The following is a 19,871-nucleotide window of genomic DNA, read 5'->3' as shown; positions in this document are numbered from 1 at the left end:
AATAGGTCGACGTGTTAATGATGAGGTGAGAACAGAAGGTCGATAGATTTCGACACTATGCCCTCGAGACGTGAAATTACAGTTGTACAACACGTTCGGTGGTGTTGCTTCGCATTACACCATCGACTTTCCGCTACGACATTAGAAATTCCGCACATAAATGTGAGGCAGATTTGCATTCCTTGCTCTCTGCAGATGTAAACGCGTCGGTTGTCGGGTCTGATTATAAACGACGTATGCAACGACAGTGTGCTCCCATCCGCTGCACTCCCTGTTGCTTCTAAAATTACGATATCGTGTTATTAACGTTAGCCGGTGTTCAGTTCACCCCGCTCAGAGAAACAATGGCAGGTCTCCACAAGAAATACACTGATGAAAAAAGGTCGCAAATCAAAAAATAATTAATGTAGATTAATGAACTTTCGGGAATACATTTTTCTAGGTAAAATATTTAAGTGACTGACAATGCAAAACGACGCGTTAATGTAAGCGCGAGATAAGCAATTGAAAATGTGAAATGCTGGTACACTGATAAGGGGTGCAAACGGCTGAATGTTAAATGCAAGTATGCAAACGTGCATGCATTGTATTGTACAGGTGCCAGATGTCTGTTCGTGAGATGGAGCTCCATGCCTGTTGCACTTGGTCGGTCAATGCAGGGACGGTTAATGCTGGTTGTGGATGACACTGGAGTTCCGTCCGACGATGTCTCATATGTGCTCGATTGGAGACAGATCTGTCAGCGAGCGGGACTAGGCAACATGTCGACATTCTGTAGATCATGTTGGGTTACAACAGCTGTATGTGGGCGATCGTTATTCTTTTGAAGAACACTCCCTGGAGTGGAGTTCATGAATGGCGACACAACAGGTCGAATCACCAGACTGATGTATGAATTTGCATTCAGGGGGCGTGGAATAACCAAGAGTGGGCTCCTGCTGTAATACGAAACCGTACCCAAGACCATAACTCCAGGTGTAGGTCCAATGTGTCTAGCACACAAACAGGTTGGTTGCAGGCCCTCAACTGGCCTCCTTCTAACCAACACACAGCCATCAGTGGCACCGAGGTAGAACCAGCTTTCATCTCAAAACGCAACAGACCTCAACCCTGCCCTCCAATGAGTTCTTACTTGATACCACTGAAATCGTAAACGATGTTGGTTAGGGGCTACAGGGCGTCTGTCTCGGACCTTCACTTAAAGTAACCGATTTTTACCGGTTCGTTGCGTCATAGTGTTGCCAACGTTTGCTCAGACTACTACTGCAGATGCAATGCGATGCGCCAGAGGACGTTTGGAGTCCGGTCATCTTGCGACTGTGCATTCTATTGACCACCGCTGCCAGCAATCATGTACGGTGGCTACATTCTGCCAAGTGTTCCTGCAATATCACAGAAGGACCGTCCAGCTTCTCGTAACCCTATTACACGACTCCTTTCAAACTCAGTGAGTTGTTGATAACGGAATCGTTGTCATCAAAAAGTAGCTCTGAGCACTATGGACTTAACTTCTGAGGTGATCAGTCCCCTAGAACTTAGAACTACTTAAACATAACTAACCTAAGGACATCACACACATCCATGCCCGAGGCAGGATTCGAACCTGCGACCGTAGCGGTCGCGCGGTTCCAGACTGTAGCGCCTAGAACCGCTCGGCCACTCCGGCCGGCATCGTTGTCATCTTAAAGGTACTCTTGACCATACGCAAACACCATCTCGGCTAGTTCCCAACATGAATACCGGACCATTCCGCCACTTACAGTACGCTGCGTGAATCACACAGCCTGCAACACACAATGAACATACGGCACGTGGTCAGAGTTACTTTCATTCTTCAGTGTCATCTACTGTGGCAACGATGCATTTCCGGACAAATGTTCATTGGATCTTTTTTCCTCCAGTTCCAATCATGAATTCGTCCCTGTAGTTTATCGGTTTTATTATTGTTCAGCCTGTATACAAAAAAGCTTTAGTGAAATTTGGAAGTTAGGAAAGAATTGACTGCAGAATTTAAACAGTGGAGACTGGTAGTGCCTGGATAGTTCAGTCGGTAAGAGCAAAGCATGGCTTCGATTTCGAACCTCAATCCGGCGCACAGTTCTAATCCGTCAGAAAGTTCCACAAGGAGACCCGTGTTTTCCTGTTAGACGTCACAGATGGAGGCTGAGTAATTAAAATGCCATCACTGAAAAATTATTTTGATATGTGTATCACTAACACTTGCATAACTTTAGCGGAATTCAGTTTTAAACTATGTGATATTGAAAGTTTATAGACATCGTATGTACGGTCTCGTTGAACCCATGTACAGATTAAATCCACAAAAATACAAATGTACCTCACAAATCCTATTAAACGGTAAGCCTAAAGATTTAGTGCTATGTGTAACTACGCGTACCAAAGTACAGACACAGTGCCATAAACGCTAGTCGCTCTGAAATAGATATGGAATTAATGGCTGCAATCGTGTAAGTCGTACACAGCGACCTTGTTCTCTAACAACAGCTTATCAACACCTAATTGAAACGGCAAACAGTGTATGAGTAGCAATTACTAACAATAAAAACGTTAAAAGCTAGTTGTCTTTAGTTACACTTGACAAACTCTCTCACTGCATTCGCCTATACTTACGTTAAAATCTCACATAACAAAGGAGATAGCATCAGTTAAGAAAATTAATCTAAACAACTGATTGCGTAATCGGTACCAAAACGACTTTTAATTAACGAGGCAAGCTGTCCAGTGATGCATTGCCATAGCTTTTCTGAAGCAGATACCACATCCGTACCCGGCTATCATTTTCGTTGGACTAAGCGCTTCTTCCAGCATCGCTCTCTTGCCTGCTGCCATCAGTATTCTACAAACCAGCCTCGAGCTCCTGTAATTACGTGTATTCCAGAAACCCTAGTTTAACAATTCTTCTAGGCTCAAACATTTTTTTCATCCTTTATCTACCGGGTGATCAAAAAGTCGGTATAAATTTGAAAACTGAATAAATCACGGAATAATGTACATAGAGAGGTACAAATTGGCACATATGCTTGAAATGACATGGGGTTTTATTAGAACCAAAAAAAAAAAAAATACAAAAGTTAAAAAAATGTCCGACAGTTGGTGCATTATCTGATCATAATAGCAATAATTAGCATAACAAAGTAAGCAGAGCAAAGAAAGGAAATGCTCAATATGTCCACCATCATTCCTCAACAATAGCTGTAGTCGAGAAATAATGTTGTGAACAGCATTCTAAAGCATGTCCGGAGTTATGGTGAGGCACTGGCGTCGGATGTTGTCTTTCAGCATCCATAGAGATGTCGGTCGATCACGATACACTAGCGACTTCAGGTAACCCCAAAGCCCAAAGCCAATAATCTCACGGACTGAGGTCTGGGGGCCTGGGAGGCCAAGCACGACGAAAGTGGCGGCTGAGCACATGATCATCACCAAACGACGCGCACAAGAGAGCTTTCACGCGTCTAGCCATACTTTTCTTTTTTTTGTTCTAATAAAACCCCATGTCATTCCAAGCATGTGTGTCAATTTTTACCTCTCTATCTACATTATTCCGTGATTTATTAAGTTTTCAAATTTATACTGACTTTTTGATCACCCGGTACTTCATTTGCCTCGGAAAGTGCAATAATTGACTTCGTTTTTTTCATCGTAGCTACACAGTTAAATTTTTCAGGTATTTTACTTTGATGAAATATTGTTTACCCATAACAGTTCAACAAGATGTAAAGTTCTTTTGCAGGAGAGACGCTCATAGGCATTCTTTAGAGGTCTAGTGAAGCTGCTAACACAGAATTTCGGATAAGTACTCGCTGTTGTAGGTGCTCGTGGCTCGTTTCCTAATGGTTATTATTTGTCTCTGTACGTTGTGTCTCACAGCGGTATCACAGTTAGTGACTGGCTCCTATCTCAGCCATTCAATAGGTGTAGTTTTGGGGTTTTGCTACTTTCAGAATTAGACCAGCAACACCATGAAGTGTGAAGAGCGTAAACAGTGAAATGAAGTCCTGTAATTCGCAGACGAAATGGGAGACATTGTGTACTGGTATAGTGTTAATTGGCAGGCAACGTCATGTACACGGAATGACATTTTCGTTGCTGCATTCAATACGAAAACAAATATTCAGCAGATTGTTCCAACGACCTACAGACACATGGGAATTCACAAATGGACAAGGGATCGTGGTTGACAAAGAATGTGGTTTCTACATTACAGGGAACCCCAACGGCCGGCCGCTGTGACCGAGCGGTTCTAGGCGCTTCAGTCCGGAACCGCGCTGCCACTATTGTCGCAGGTTCGAAACCTGTCTCGGGCATGGCTGTGTCTGGTATACTTAGGTTAGTTATGTTAAATTAGTTCTAAGCCTAGGGGACTGATGACCTCAGATGTTAAGTCTCATAGTGCTTAGAGCCATTTGAACCATTTGGAACCCCAACGCTTTCTACACCTTGTACGAAAGAACCTAACACTGGCCTTTATGAGTGATAGATTGGTCAAATAGGTCCCGTACCATGGCCTCCTCGTTCAACTGACGTTAGCCCATTAGATTTACCGCAATGACAGCATTTAAAGGTATTGATGTGTTTCACACCCATTGACAACTGCGAAAGTTACAGGAGCGTGTGTGTTTCATGCATGTGGGCAAACTTGACGGCAGCCAGGTGTGTTTGCACGAGTTCTCAATTATCTGAGATGGAGGACAGAAGAATGTGTAAGAATGAGTGGTAACCACCTTCTGTAGTGTGAACAGACAGATGGCTGTTAAATGAGAGAATCGACCATTCCTCAAAAAGCATTTATTTCAGGAGATACGTTCATCAGATTTTTTTTCTAGTTTTGACCAGTACTATCTCCTGCAAAAATATGGGACACTTTCTTTAAACACACTGTACATCAACTTGTTCACACAGAAGAGACTGTTCTTGATGTGATATATTGTTCACATCAACTACAGTCTCTTCGTATGGTTCGCCAGCACAATGCCACTGGTCTCAGTACTATAATATATTTCTTACGCCGGACAACCTCGAAAATTATCCATCAGCGTGAACATTAGTCTGCTGACCTAATGCTCTGATTTAAAGAGCAGTTTCGATGTCTTCCTCGGAGTCGGCGCTACTGGTTTCGCCGTGTAGAGCGAGGAAAGCAACAAAGGTATCACGCAACGATCGCGTGCTGCCTGTCTTTCGTAAGCCCCAAATGCCACTCGTTGCTCCTGAACTGATGCTATCTGCAGCGCCGCAGGAGTTTGTTACGCACCTCGCTCCGCGAGTAAACAGCGCTGTGTGACACACTGCCTGGAAAAAGCCAAAACACCAGCTCCTACCCGAAGCAATTTCTAATTTTTTATGAGAAGTACTTTTGGAAAAGTGTCCACAAATAACGATTCTTCTAAATGTTAAATATCAGATGATAAGTTGTTCTCGCTTATCCAAAGCCGGCCGCGGTGGTCTCGCGGTTCTAGGCGCGCAGTCCGGAACCGTGCGACTGCTACAGTCGCAGGTTCGAATCCTGCCTCGGGCATGGATGTGTGTGTTGTCCTTAGGTTAGTTAGGTTTAAGTAGTTCTAAGTTCTAGGGGACTCATGACCACAGCAGTTGAGTCCTATAGTGCTCAGAGCCATTTGAGCTTATCCAAAACTGGCAGTGGACCTATCGACGGACGTTTCCTCCTATGAGAGTGCAATGTATCGCTTACCATTGAACACAATCTATGCAACACTTTTTGTAATGATGTCACTGCTATAGTAAACACACAGGAGAGCAGTACTTTAACTGGAGGACACTGGCAGACAATTGACTCTTACGGTAGGTTCTTAACCGTCGTCCTTGTCAGAATGATGGTTGCTTCCAGTTATTCGGTTGCTGATTCATCACTGAGACATCGACAGTTCATTGTCGTTATGTGCGTGTCGTAATCTAAGCTTATGCTAGATCTATATACGACACAACAAGTGAACGTAAGGATAGGAGATGAGATGACAGAAGGAATTGAAATTTGCAAAGCGGTTAGATAAGGCTATCGTCTTTCAGCTTCTCCGTTTAATATCTATTTAGATGATTTATTGAAAACCTGCCGTTATGTTTTAGAATGTTCTATGATTTAATTAAATTATTACAGGTGCTGGAACGATTTCTTCGATAAGAGTGAGACTGATACTTTCCTTCACAACTGAGTCGCTGGAAATGAGCTATATCTCTATTTCAATAAGAAAAAAATCAGAGTATTAATACGTCTAGATAAGAAATTCCATAGCGAGTATAAATACGAAAATCTTTCTTCTTCTTCTTCTACTACTACTACTGCTACTATTATCTCCTTCTTCTCCTGCCTTTGTACCGCACATACGCAGGATCGGCATGGCTATTAAGGGACCTGCAGAGTTAAGTTCAGGGATACTTGGATGTCCTTACTGCCCCAGGATGCAAAGTGTATACCTCAACTGTGTGCGTGTAATATGATTTATGTGAAAGTGTGCTAAAGTTTCCTTAATGCTTACGAATTGTGTAACTGAGGTGGGACTTGGGTACCGTCCCGGTATTCACCCAGTCGGATGTGGGAAACCGCCTAAAAACCACAATCAGGCTGGCCAGCAAGCAGAGCGCATTTTTTCGTTCACCGCGGATCTAGGAGGGGGAGGGTGGCAAGCCAGTCGTCCCAGCGACCTTTTACCCCCGGGAAAGATCCACGGTACTCAATTTGATAATAGGCTGAATGGGTCTGATGCCGTTCTCCAGAGACTGGAGCGACAAAAAGTCCTAACTCCTACCCAGGGTTGAAGGAAGGACTTCCAGAGCTGGAGTCTAGTGCTCTGTCCGCTAGAATATCACGGCCACTGACAACAATAACAATATTGAAACAGTATTCATTTCACGTTTCTTTATCACGGACGAGGAATGGGCGTATGACAGGCGATGGTAAGCCTTTCGTGGGGAATTATTTCGGAAAACCTTAGAAGATAAAAGTAGGATTCCTGAAGTATATAAACAAACCCGAATCTTCTTTAATGAACTGTTCTTCGTACATTTAAAATCTGATTAGGCAATTTCAATAATCATAATGCAATCAAGTTGACTTCACCCACTTGTATAATGTCTAACATTATATTCATTTCAATTAAATACATTGACATAACACAACTGATTTAATCTGAAGTGGCCTTCAACTTGAATGTGAAATCCCATTGTTTGTCAATAAAAGACTTCGGCTGCTGTAGAACCGTACTGAAAATGTGTGTTGCACAGTACTTACTAACGTGTTCACAACTTAAATATAGTTCTTCTGTGTTGTGATAAAAAAAAAGGACACTGCTGCTCCTTTCGGAAGAGCCGAGCGGCGTGGCAGAGTGGTTAAGGGACTTGAGATGCGATCCGGAGGGTAGGTGTTCAGAACCCACTCGACCATTCTGTTTTAGATTTTTCGTGGTTTCTCTAAACTGCGTAAGACAAATTCCTTAATTGTTCCTGTGGATGGATCGATTGTGCTCTCCGTCTCAAATAATTTCGCTGCCGACGGTCGTTGAACGCTACGCTTCTTTCCTCCATGGTGTTAGCATCATCTAAACAAGTAGGTGTGCTGCCAAGACTGCATAAGAATTCCCAGATCCTCTACATGAGGATAATGGATTAACACCACGTATATCTCAGATCACTGTTTTCTTTTCTTTTTTTTAAAATTAAAAACATTCTCTGTGGGTTAGCTGAATTTAGCCTAAGTTTAACCCATATGTTATCAAGAAATAAAAGTTTGCAACCTGTGCTGGTAGTGGACATTACTCTAATCGCAAAAGTGACTGCTGTCGGCTTCAGGAGATCGCTCACATACGCCTTGCACGTTAGCTTCCAGTCTGTCGTCATTCCTAGGTATCTTTGAACTACACACATAAATACATTGTGAACTGCGTGGCACGTTGCATTGTCCTTCTGAGGGATGCCGCTCCTCCTGCCTGCACCCCTTTGCTGTCATACATTTCGCACCGGTTCACGCCAACTGCCATTTATCCGATGGAGCACAAAACGTGAGTCAACTGAAACTGCCATCTGTCGCCATTCGGTGGATGTCCAGTTGCGGTATTTGCATGCAAATTTCAGCCTTCCTCTTCGATGAACAGCAGTCAGCGTAGTTGCACGAACCAGGCACCTGCTGCGCAGGCTCATACGCAGCCACATTCGCTGAACGGTCGTTGAGGAGACACTGCTGGTAGCTCCTCGGTTTATATGAGCTGCAGTTGCTCGACGGTTGCAAGTCTATTCGCCAGTACACATTTCCGCAGCTGTCGTTCACCCGTGTCGTCAGTGGCCCGTGGTGGACCACCGTTGCCTCAGCACCGGTTTTGGATAGCGTCGTTTTGACATGCACGGTATATTTTAACCACGGTGGCACGCGAACAGTTTACAAACTTAGTCGTTTCGGTAATACTTTTACCATTGGCCCGAAAGCTACTGATCATGCCGTTTGGACAGAAGATAAATCGGTCCGTTTTCGCATTACGATAACAACTACACTTTCCTGTCAGATTAATGCTGTGTGCCGGACCGAGACTCGAACTCGGGACCTTTGCCCTTCGCGGGCAAGTGCTCTACCACTGAGCTCCCCAAGCACAACTCACGCCCCGTCCTCACAGCTTTACTTCCGCCAGTACCTCGTCTCCTACCTTCCAAACTTCGCAGAAGCTCTCCTGTGAACCATGCAGAACTAGCACTACTGGAAGAAAGGATATTGCGGAGGCATGTCTTAGCCACAGCCTGGGGGATGTTTCCAGAATGAGTGCTAGTTCTGTATGGTTCCCAGGAGAGCTTCTGTGAAGTTTGGAAGGTAGTAGACGAGGTACTGGCAGACGTAAAGCTGTGAGGACGGGGCGTGAGCCGTGCTTGGGAAGCTCAGATGGTAGGTCACTTGCCCGCGAAAGGCAAATGTCCCGAGTTCGACTCTTGGTCCGGCACACAGTTTTAATCTTCCAGGAAAGTTTCATAAGAGCGCACACTCAGCTGCAGAGTGAAAATATCATTCTGGTAACAACTACATTGTTTCCCGCGTCCTTCCAACATGATTTATGTACCCTCGACTGCTAGTGCTGCCACATGCCGTCTGTGAGTGATTATAGCACGTGGTGGTGCATAGTCAAATTAATGTGACTGGACCGCGTATTAGGCTAACACGAACATAGTCAATAAATGCGAATTATCCGATTAGTAATGGGAGAAGTTACCAAATAGAATACACGGTAACATGGCTTGCAGATTATGGATCTAGATGTAGAATTGGCTGGCTCTGAGCACTATGGGACTCAACTTCTGAGGTCATTAGTCCCCTAGAACTTAGAACTAGTTAAACCTAACTAACCTAAGGACATCAGACACATCCATGCCCGAGGCAGGATTCGAACCTGCGACCGTAGCGATCTCGCGGTTCCAGACTGCAGCGCCTATAACCGCACGGCCACTTCGGCCTGCTAGATGTAGAATTACTTGTCGTGGAAGGTGGCCACTTTTCTCTGTATAGTTTGCTCCAGAATATGTTATTTACGTATTTTGTGTTTCGAGTTAATAAATTCCGCCAGTATCTTTTTAGATCGAGGATTTTCCACATTTACCTACAAGCTCTGCTTGATCACTCTGACCGACGACACACGACCCGAGCAGAGCCGAGACCCAGACTGCCAGCCATGGGAATCAAAGCTAGACTGCGCCCTCGGCGCTGACCTCTGAAATTGCATGCGATGATTGAGGAGCAGCGGGCGGAATGATGAGGGCCAACAACAGGTTACAGCCCTGCAGAGGGCGTAGCAGATGCTACCTGCTCGCCGACGCTCCGGCTTCAAAGCGTCTGCCTGTGTCACAGTGTGCGGACTGCATGACCCATTACTTCCTATCGGGTCCTGCACTCAACTGAAATAACTCTGCGCTTGGCATGTGAATGGCGACATATACTTACGGAATTTCTTTCTTCTTTAGAGTATAGATGGCCATATGTTGTCCCTTTTCTATGATCAATGTGACCAAGGAGAGGTAGGTAGATTAGGATTTAATGTCACGTAGACGACGAGCTTAGTAGAGACGGAGCGCAAACTCGGATTGGGAAGGATTTAGAAGGAAATCATCTGTGTCCTTTCCACTGGAAGCATTCAAGCATCTACCTTCAGGGATTTAGGGAAATCACGGAAAACTTAATCTCGACGGAAGGGCGGGAATCTGAACCGTCGACTTTCCGAACACGACTCCAGTGCCTTACCACTCCATCACCTAAATTTCAGGGGACCTGTCGATATGCTGAAGCAAGCGTGTTATACATTTGATAGTTTTTTTTTTGTTTCTAGTCTAAACCGATTTTTATAAGAGACAGAGCGGAAATTTGGAATTGAGAGGACACTGGCGTGCAGTTTGATGATAATAAACTACGACACCATTTCTCCTCCTATAGGTCACGTATTTTGGTGGTGGAAAATGCTGTCACGCGGAATGAGAATGGATTACATGAGTTCTGAAACTTCTTGCCAAATTAAAACCGCGTGCTGGATTGCGACTCGAAGGCGGAATCTTGACTTTCAGAGGGTAATGGTGACAGCAGCCAGGTTCGCAGATGTAAAGGTTCTGGCTTCGAGTCCCGGTCCGGCACAGAGTGTTTAGCCTATCAGGTAGTTTTAAACTGCACGCACTCCGCTGCAGAGTAAAAGATCACTCTATGAACAATTCACTAAGCAGTGGATAGGTCATTTATCCGTAATATCCTTTCTTCCAGAAGACGTAGGCCAGCAACGTATGTAGAGGAGTTTCTGCGAAGACTGTTGTGCCTTAAAACAGGGCGTTTTACAATGTTTTCACGATTTCCAATTTGAATTACATGCAAACTAATCGCGAAACAAAGTTGAACATTTTACACAAGGCACGACATTTATTCAAGTTCATTTATGGAATATTACATCGGAGAAATGACGACCATTCGCTGATACACAATACTCGAGGTGGATCACCCAGTTTTAGAACACATATTTCGTAACTGCTGGAGGAGATAATGCAGATCATACAAGACTATTAGATAAGTAGACACCAGCTAAATGTTCAGCGTTTGGGCACGTTTTCGTAACGAACGACCAGGACTTGTCTGTTAACTGCTACGCACACGTTTGATGGTCTCGGGAGTTCGGATGGTGGTTTTCTGGCGGCCGGTTGACTTGCGATTCGATGCACAGGCAGTTGTACGGAAGTTTTGTTACCTAATCCATTATTGTTCCGCGAGCAGGAATTGGATATCGCGGCCGAATCTTAAAATACTTACGGAAGGCACATTGCACGAGCACGACAGATTTTCCGTAGCGACAACAGAGCACCACCGCGAACGCACGATGTTGTTTCGACTAGTTCGACATGATTATTGACCTGCATACGGGATGAAACTCGACAATCCGCACTACTAATAGACAGTGCCACCGTCACTGTATCTTGTTTTTAGTGTGCGTTATTCAAATTTCAAACAGTCGAAACATTGTGAAACACCCTGTAACTTGTACGGTATAAGTATTCCTCGCGAGAGTCAGGTTTCCGAGCTGGAATCCCGGTTTAGCACACAGTCCTAAATTCCCAGAAAGTTTCAAAACAACTGAAGCTGCGCTGAAGAGTGAGATATTCATCAGGCAAACAATCCCCTAGGCTGTGGCTAACCCAGTTCTTCCAGGAGCACTAGACCAGCAATGTATTCAGCAGAGTTTCTGAGAAGTTTGGAAGGCAGCAGAGAGGTAATGACGGAAGCAAAACTGTGAAGGCGAGTCGTGAGTCGTGTCTAGGTAGTTTAGTCAGTAATAGAATCTCTCACAAAATACATAGTTTCTGGTTTGAATCCAGGTCAGCCTCATTGCTTCATCTCAGTTTAGCGTATTCTTCACACATTTGTTAGATTGTAATGGGAATGCCGACCGAAGCTGTATTCTCCGCGTCTTCGTGTTCTCCATCTTTTTGCTACCCGGATGAGCTCAGCTGGCGGTCAGCTGTGGCAGTCACTAAAAGAGCGACCGATGGTGGGATTTACGCGCTCGTAAATGCGGGGCGCTATCTTTACGGTTGCCACTGATGTCACTGGCGGCCGCTGCCCGGTAACATGTGTACGCCGTGGGTATCGCTGCTCTGCATCCCACGCTAACGTCTTTCACAAGCTGATCCGAGAAAACTCGGCAGGCGCTGTGCATTGCTCTGACCGGCCAGACAATCTTTATTACGCTTAATATACGTAGTGCGCCGCACGTGTAACGGGGCTGTTAACGTCTCCCTATAGGTACTGCCACGAGTAATGGGTTCAGAAGGATTCATTATGAAACATATGTGATATACTTTTATTTCTTGCATTTCACTTTAAGATGTGCCGTCTAGTGCCTAAATCGGGTCCGTGGTTTGACCAGTTGGTAGGTAGAAATGATTACAGAACTTATTTTATAGCAGCTGTAAAGTCTTTTTAACAAAGTAACCAAGGAAGTTTGTAAGACGAACATTTCATTCTGCAGCGAAGTGTGCATCGTGGTGAAAATTCCTGGTGGATTAAAACTGTGTGCCCGACCGGGACTCACAGGTTCAGTTATGCCGATACATCTGTCCTACCGCGATATACACTACTTGATGAAAAGTATCTGGACACCTATTAATGGACCTTAATATGGGGTGCCGCTTTTATGATGGCTTGAACTGTGGTCGGAATGCTTTCAATTACTTCTCTGATGTCTGTGAAGGAATGGCAGCCAATTCTTCTTCAACAGCCGAAACCAGAGAAGGTAAGTAGTGTTGAATCTGGGATCTGGAGTGAAGTCGATGTTCTAACTCTTCCCAATCATTGGGTTCAGTTCGGGGTTCTGGAGAGGACAGACCAGTTCAAGAACATTATTGATCGCAAACCATTGCCTTACAGATGCTGCCATATGAGACACTGCATTGCCAGGTTGATACAAACAATCATTTTCTCTGCAATGTTTCTCTATTATAAGCAGTACACAAAACAGTAAAATGTGTTCATATTCTTCCGCATGCAACCTATTTTTAATCACAATAAGCGAACCGCACCCCAACTACGAAAAACACTCCCATACCGCAACACCAACTCCTCCATATTTCACTTTTGACACTACACGTGGTGGCAGGTTAAGTTATCCAGGCATTCACCAAACGCAAACCCAAACCCATCTATCAGGTTGCCACAGGACAAAGCGTAATTCATCAACCCAAATCACTCGTTTCCAATCATCCACTGTCCGGTGGCGTTGCTCCTGACACAATCACAAGCGTCGCTTGGCACTGACTGCAGAAATGTGTGGCTTAGAGGACCTGCTCGACCATTGGACCCCATTCTTTTAACTTCCTACGAGCAACCATTGTGTTAGTTGGACTGCTGGTAGCACTTTGTAACTGACGAGTGATTCCTCCTACTAATTTCATGCCAGTTTTTTTCAAAAAACTCTTTTCAATGCCCGACGTCCCTGTTCGTCAGTACCTGTGGTCTTACTGATCTTGGCTTAACTGTGGTTGTTCCTACACTTTTCATCATCAGAATGACATCACTAACAGTTGACGAGGGCAGCCTTAGAAGGGTTCAAATGTCGCTGTTGGGGTTGTTAATGATGTCGCATCCAACGAATAGTCCACGTCCAAAGTTAATGAGCTCTCCTGTCCGACCCATTCTGCTACCGCTTCTCTACTGACCACACAGTACTTTCTTCTCCTTTTATACTGTTGGATCCAACTCTCCTGTCATTTAGTGGTCAATGTCTCATTACATAGGGGTGATCGGATACGTATGATCTGGCAGGGTACTTTTTTCCAGGACTCGTAGTTCAGTTACGAGAGGTTCTGCGAAATTGGGAAAGTAGGGGAGACGTTATGGTGGATTTCAAGCTCTTAGGACCGATCGTGAATATTACATAGATAGCACAGTCAGTTAAGACCATTGTCCGCGAAAGTTAATGTTGCGAGCTCTAATCCCAGTCAATCACAAAGTTTTAATCTCTCAGGAAGTTTCACAACTTTGCACTCTCCGCTTCAGAATGAAGGATTTATTCCGGAAGGAATCCCGTTGGCTATGGCTAAGCTATTTCTCCTGTATTCTTCCTTCCAGGAGCGGTAGTGCGTCAAGGTGTGCAGGAGAGCCTCTGCGAACTTGGGAAGGGGAAGAACTGTCCTGAGAGAACTGAAGCTGTGAGGACGTGTCGTGGTAACTCAGTTGTTAATAGCATTCCTACCGAAGCTGAAGGATTCAAGTCTAGATCCGGCTTACAGTTTTAATCTGCCATGGAGTTTAAAGTTGATGGATATGTAAATATAAAAGTATTAGGTACTGTTATAGAGTATAAAGAACAAGGCTACAGAATATATTGGTACAGGTAGACAGTTATGACAGGACAGATGTTTGAGAGAAGTTTATGTTTCTTCTCTCTCTGTCCGCCAGTAAGTTCGAGACTGGGAATATATGTTGTCGTGGGGAAAAAAAAAAAAAAAAAAACATTTGAGACATCCTCGTCGGCGCATTCGACGTCAACTTGAATGAAAATGAATATTTTTTACTGCCACGGAGTAGACGAATAGCTTTTCATATTTGAATAGTACTGAAGGACAATTGCATATCAATGTACATTTAGCTTGTAATTTTGGTACACAGTTCTGACTAATAATACAACCGCTGCCGGATCTGAACGGTGTTGATGTTGGTCTCTTAATCGACGATCACGGAATGGGACTAGCGGCACTGTGCTCTGTTGCAAGTAAACATGCAGCAGCAGCGGCGTGTGCTTAGGGACTGTGTAACATCCCGACATCCCGTCATATGTTTCAAGATTTCATTGTTACACAGTAGCCAGGACTTAAAAAGGAATGAATTGATGCTAGTCTCTCTCTCTCTCTCTCGTTCCCAGTAAATTAAATGTAGGCTATATTACATCTACATCTACACTTTGCAAGCCACCGCATGTGTGCTGGTACCACTGTCATTGTCCCATTTCGCTATTCCATTTGTGTGGCGTGGTATGTCGAAACAACGTCTACCGGTAAGTCTGTGTACGAGTTCCAGTTTCTCTGGTTTTCTCGTTGTGGTCATTTCGTGAGGCATATGTGGGAGAAAGTACGTAGGGACTTCAGAAAGTAAGTCACACTCTCGTCCTATGCTATGAGCATTGCGGAACAAGAGTGGCGCATTGTCAGAAGAGAGTACATGTTCTGCGTTTCCTGCAGAGACAGCTCTGCTACGGTAAATATAACAGGGTCATTACAGTGTGGCCGTGAAATGGGGTGACGGTTAGAAGCGTACTCTAAAGTTGAGGTTCGCGAGACAGTACGATGCTTCTTGCCAAAACGTCTAAATTCCACACAGTCAAGGCGAAATTCTGACGTTTTATGGACCGAATGTAATGTCACATACAACCGCAGTGAAATGGTACCAATAATTGGACCAAGGCCGTACAGACACGGGTGATAATGATCGCGTAGGGAGGAATATCTTGCACAACGTGATTTCCATCTCTTCCAGAAGCCGTAACAATATCTGATGGGTAACAGATTTTCCAACGATGAGAAGGTTCACACACCAGTTTTCGAATGTCTCCGGGACCAAGGAAGGGATTTCTGCTGTCGAGGAATGGATAGATTGGTAAACCGTTCCGACCGTTGTTTATGGAGACTTAGTGACTATTGAAAGTAGTGTCATGTATCTGTGTCACGTTAATGTATAGGGCAGCGTGTGATAAATGTTTCTTGATCTGCCATAACAATGTGTAACTTGCTTTTTTAAGTTCCCTCGTGCTACGTTTCCCCTATTTTCTTGAAAAGTGCGCTCTCGGAATTTCAACGGACCATCTCCGTGATACGCAACGCTTGTCTTGTAGCGTCTGTTACTGGACTTTGCTGAGGATTCGCGTAACAATGTCAAGCTTACCGAAAGATTCAGTGACAAAACAGGACGCTTTTCTGTTACTATTGGTTATCCGTCTTGAGCTGACTGCAATAAAGAAAAAGTGTTCAGTCGCTTTTCATTGCATCTTGTTACATCATTTCTCTGATATGTAATCGCTGAATTATATCAAAAGTTATAATATTTTGCCAGACAAAATTTCTGGCTCCATCCAGTTCTGCATAAAGTAGGACACAAAGAAGGGACGGCTTGATGCGACAAATCCTGAACATTTAACTGGTAGCAGAGAGCAGTGTGGTGGAAGGGGGGGGGGGGGGGGGAAGGTGTCAAATATCATGGAAGGAGGGTAAGGCTTGAGTAAGTAAGCACGTTCAAATTGATGTAGGCCTCAGCATGTATGCAAACAAGAAGAATCTTTCTGAGGATGAACTGGCGTGGAGAGCTGCATCAGATTAGTCTTCGGACTGATGATTACAACAATGCAGATCGTGCGCTTCCATTTTACATTTCCTTCTTCCTTTCAGCATTAGCAGTTATCTTTCAGCGAACATGAGGTGTAGCAGTAGTTTACATAAACAGTAATATTTTGACGGATTAGAGAACAAAATGTGATAGTGTAAAGTTGGAAAAATTTCCCCAGTTTTAATTTTTATGTTGGCCGCAACGCAAATCGTCGGCCGCTCGCTGGAAATGCGGCGAATGAGGATAATAATAATAATAATAAGTTCTCCGCAACGCTGACAGGTGCGCTAATTGTGTGGCGCAATTGTGTGTTTCAGGCGCTGAGTGGCTTCCTGATGATGATGACACAGAACGGGAAGCTGCTCTACATCTCGGACAACGCGGCGGAGTACCTGGGCCACTCCATGGTGAGTACTTCTGCAGTTCTGAGAAAATGCGCCCCTAGCTGAGGCAAAACACCAACTCCAACAATCTCCACTTCACCTCTCATCTGTTTCTTCGCAACGTCTTCAGGGTCGCAAGAAATCCTGGAGATGATGGTCAGAAATGTTAGAGCCTCCGTTGAACATAAAGAAGCCCTTTAGTTTTCACAGGAACAGATTACATATTGTTTTACGTTACTCATGTGGAATATAGGATTGGTCGTATTTTGAAGAAACGTTGTGTAAAGCGTGTGTTTCGACTACCGTTTAAAATTATGGCACTTTTAGCGGCTGTAAATAATAATCTTAGTTTGTGTAAGGTTGGTGTCTACGTTGTCCCTGCAGTTCTGGCATGTCACACTTTAGTAAGACTATTAGGACCGTTGAGGGTAGTTGTTCAGAGTATAATCGACGACTACAGATTACTGCCTTGACACTCGTCACACTTTGGAATTTGACAACACAAGAAGTTTGGCGTGCACTTTCAGTCAGCGGGGTAGTGTTGTTAAGGAAGCCGTTGGGATTAAACTAGCAAGTGACCTCGTAAACAGAGACGGACATTTTGCCTCAATTCTCCTAGCCGTCTAGTCGATGAAACAACAGAGGAACAGAATTAAAGCTACTTGATCTTCTGTTGCGGTTAATGTCTCGTTATCGATAACATCTGATATTCACCATCTTTGGATTTTTAAGGCGCAAGTTGTTTACTGTGCCTTTTGTCTTCCTGCATACATTAACGTTTGATTACTGTGTCGACAATTCCCAGCCCAGAAGTTGCCATGCACAGTGATATTTCGTTTCATTTGTGCTTTGAATATGACGGAGTGTTGACTTGTATAGGTATAGGTGGTTGTCATGGACATTCCCATAAGTTATTTGTACTGGATATTCTATAGTTTATTCCATTTAATAAACAGAGCCCGAAACGTTCCTCTGACGAAACCTTAAGCAGTCCATTAACGTAACACAAAGTGGCTGAGGAGAAGAAACACATAGTTAGACTAAATTACAAACTCTCTCTTCCTAAAATCAGAATGTCGTAAATGTGATCCCCTTTACTGTGTACCTTACAGGACATCAGTATTTTCATTACATCCCGTAGTGCTCCGCGAAGAAATCTTAGAAATATACAATCTAGAACAACTAAAACAAAGTTTAACATTTGGCCTTTCAGCCAATCAGTACTTCAGTTTCACCCTGGCTTCTGACCTATTCGAAGAACCTCTGCTTGCTGCTTCCTACCAGCAGAGCCTGTTGCCACTAGTGTTTACATCCTAACGAAATCTCCATTGACGCCACACAAATTCTTTGTCATTTACGTCAGCCCATAATTATGCGAGTATCTGAAACCCTTCCCAAAAACCGAGCAATAGGCTACCTAGGACAATCCAGCCTGCGCAAATGGTGTGACGACAAAGGATGCGTTGAAACTTCCTGGCAGATTAAAACTGTTTGCCGGACAGGGACTCGAACTCGGGATCTTTACCTTTCGCGGACAAGTTCTCTACCAACGTCCCGAGTTCGAGTCTCGGTCCGGCACACAGTTTTAATCTGCCAGGAAATTTCATATCAGCGCACACTCCGCTGCAGAGTGAAAATCTCATTCTGGAAAGGATGCGTTCCTTGGAAGAAACATGGTGCAGCTGATACTGATTCCGCCTGCATGTACCACTGCTGAGAGGCAACCAGTGTACCAGCACCATGCTTCTCCTTTTCCTTCTCTTCGCTCCAGCCTCACTCATACAAACGACGCTGATACATACTTGACACTTCGTAATAGATAGGAGGACGGCAACGGTAAATAGTATCTTATAGCAGCGATCTGAACAATACAACCATGCAGGATTTCCAGATTGTGTCCAACGCTCACTAGCGGCTTTCCATCTGACTGACTTTCTACACGATATCCTTAGTATCATTTGTTATTGCGAATTCATATCTTGCTTCTGGAGAGAGCGCTTAAGTAATTCGTCCTTCATGATGCTACTGACGCATTAATGAGCACGTTGCTTATCTGGAGCAATAGTAGGTCTTCAAGAGACTCCCTTCTGTACGTGGGTTTTGTTCATTTGCTATGATCGACACAGTTCCTGAAATAGTTGTAGGACAGGCAACGAGCAGCGAACAGAGGAGTGCAGCGGACGGCCGCGCTGAGTCACGCGTCCTGATGGACGGTGCAGCCGCTGGTCGCTGGCCGCTGCCAATTAACGCGCAAACACTCCATGCTCTCCCTTCTCACTGCGTATTACAAGCCGCATTCCAATTTAGCCATCACGAGGATCCAACCTACTGTTTGATGCTACTCTGTGTTTTGATCTCCTTAATTTCGCTAATGACTATTTCGATAACGTCTGTCTATAATGATGAATAAAGAGGTGTGCTATTGCACGAATTCGTCCGCTCTCGCTCAGATACTCGTTATAGGGTTTCTTCGCTGAAAAATTATTAATTTTTAAAAGGAAAGAACTACTTACTATCTAATTTTAAATGGAGTTTTAATGATGAAAAGCGCTTTAATAAGAGAGCTCAGTAAGCACCACCACCATCATCATCATCATCGTCATCATCATCAGTTTCGAGGTTTAGGGTTTTACGCCTATTCTGACTCCTTATTCGTCAACAATCTTCCTTAGGGTCTTTCTCGTTTTCGCCATTCTGCTGGTTTATAATGCCACTTTGTTCAAGCAGCCATTTACTTCTGTGTTTAATTATTGCATCCTGTATGCTCACGAAACTCCTCCTAACACTTGCTACTGCTGTTGATACCACAGGGAGTTATTTAAGCTGACTCTAAGTGTCATAATTGGCCTAGTGTCCAGTTTCGCTTCCGTAGTGTATTAAAGTTTATGATATTCATTTTGTGATTAAGTGTCACATTCGTATTCTTCTAAGGAGATTTCAGAATAGTTAAGTTTTGCGTATGAGTCTTGATTTTTTTCCACTTGTTATGAGGAAAAGAAAATATGTAATTTCCAAAAGGTGCTGGATATTTCGTTATTAATAAATTCGTGCTCTAATTGGATTTTCAGCTTGAAGGGTCAGTATTATTGTTTCCTCTGCAGATATTTTCATGTTGAAGTTACTGAGTGCACGATTTAGTT

At 44.0% G+C, this 19,871-nt stretch overlaps 1 protein-coding gene across 1 annotated transcript in view; it reads left to right on the top strand.

Moving 5' to 3' along the window:
• LOC124556109 (neuronal PAS domain-containing protein 4B-like) overlaps positions 1-16,797 on the top strand; it is a 777,800-nt gene extending 761,003 nt beyond the window's left edge. Inside the window, exon 4 of the mRNA XM_047130132.1 lies at positions 16,666-16,797. Within this exon, the coding sequence (XP_046986088.1) occupies positions 16,666-16,797 (132 nt within the window). The remainder of the gene's footprint in view (positions 1-16,665) is intronic.
• Positions 16,798-19,871: the final 3,074 nt, after the last annotated feature.

This window comes from Schistocerca americana, chromosome X, assembly GCF_021461395.2.
Source record: "Schistocerca americana isolate TAMUIC-IGC-003095 chromosome X, iqSchAmer2.1, whole genome shotgun sequence".
Classification (NCBI taxonomy): Eukaryota; Metazoa; Arthropoda; class Insecta; order Orthoptera; family Acrididae; genus Schistocerca; species Schistocerca americana.
Note: the sequence above shows the minus strand (reverse complement) of the source record. Positions and strands in the feature narration are given on the sequence as shown.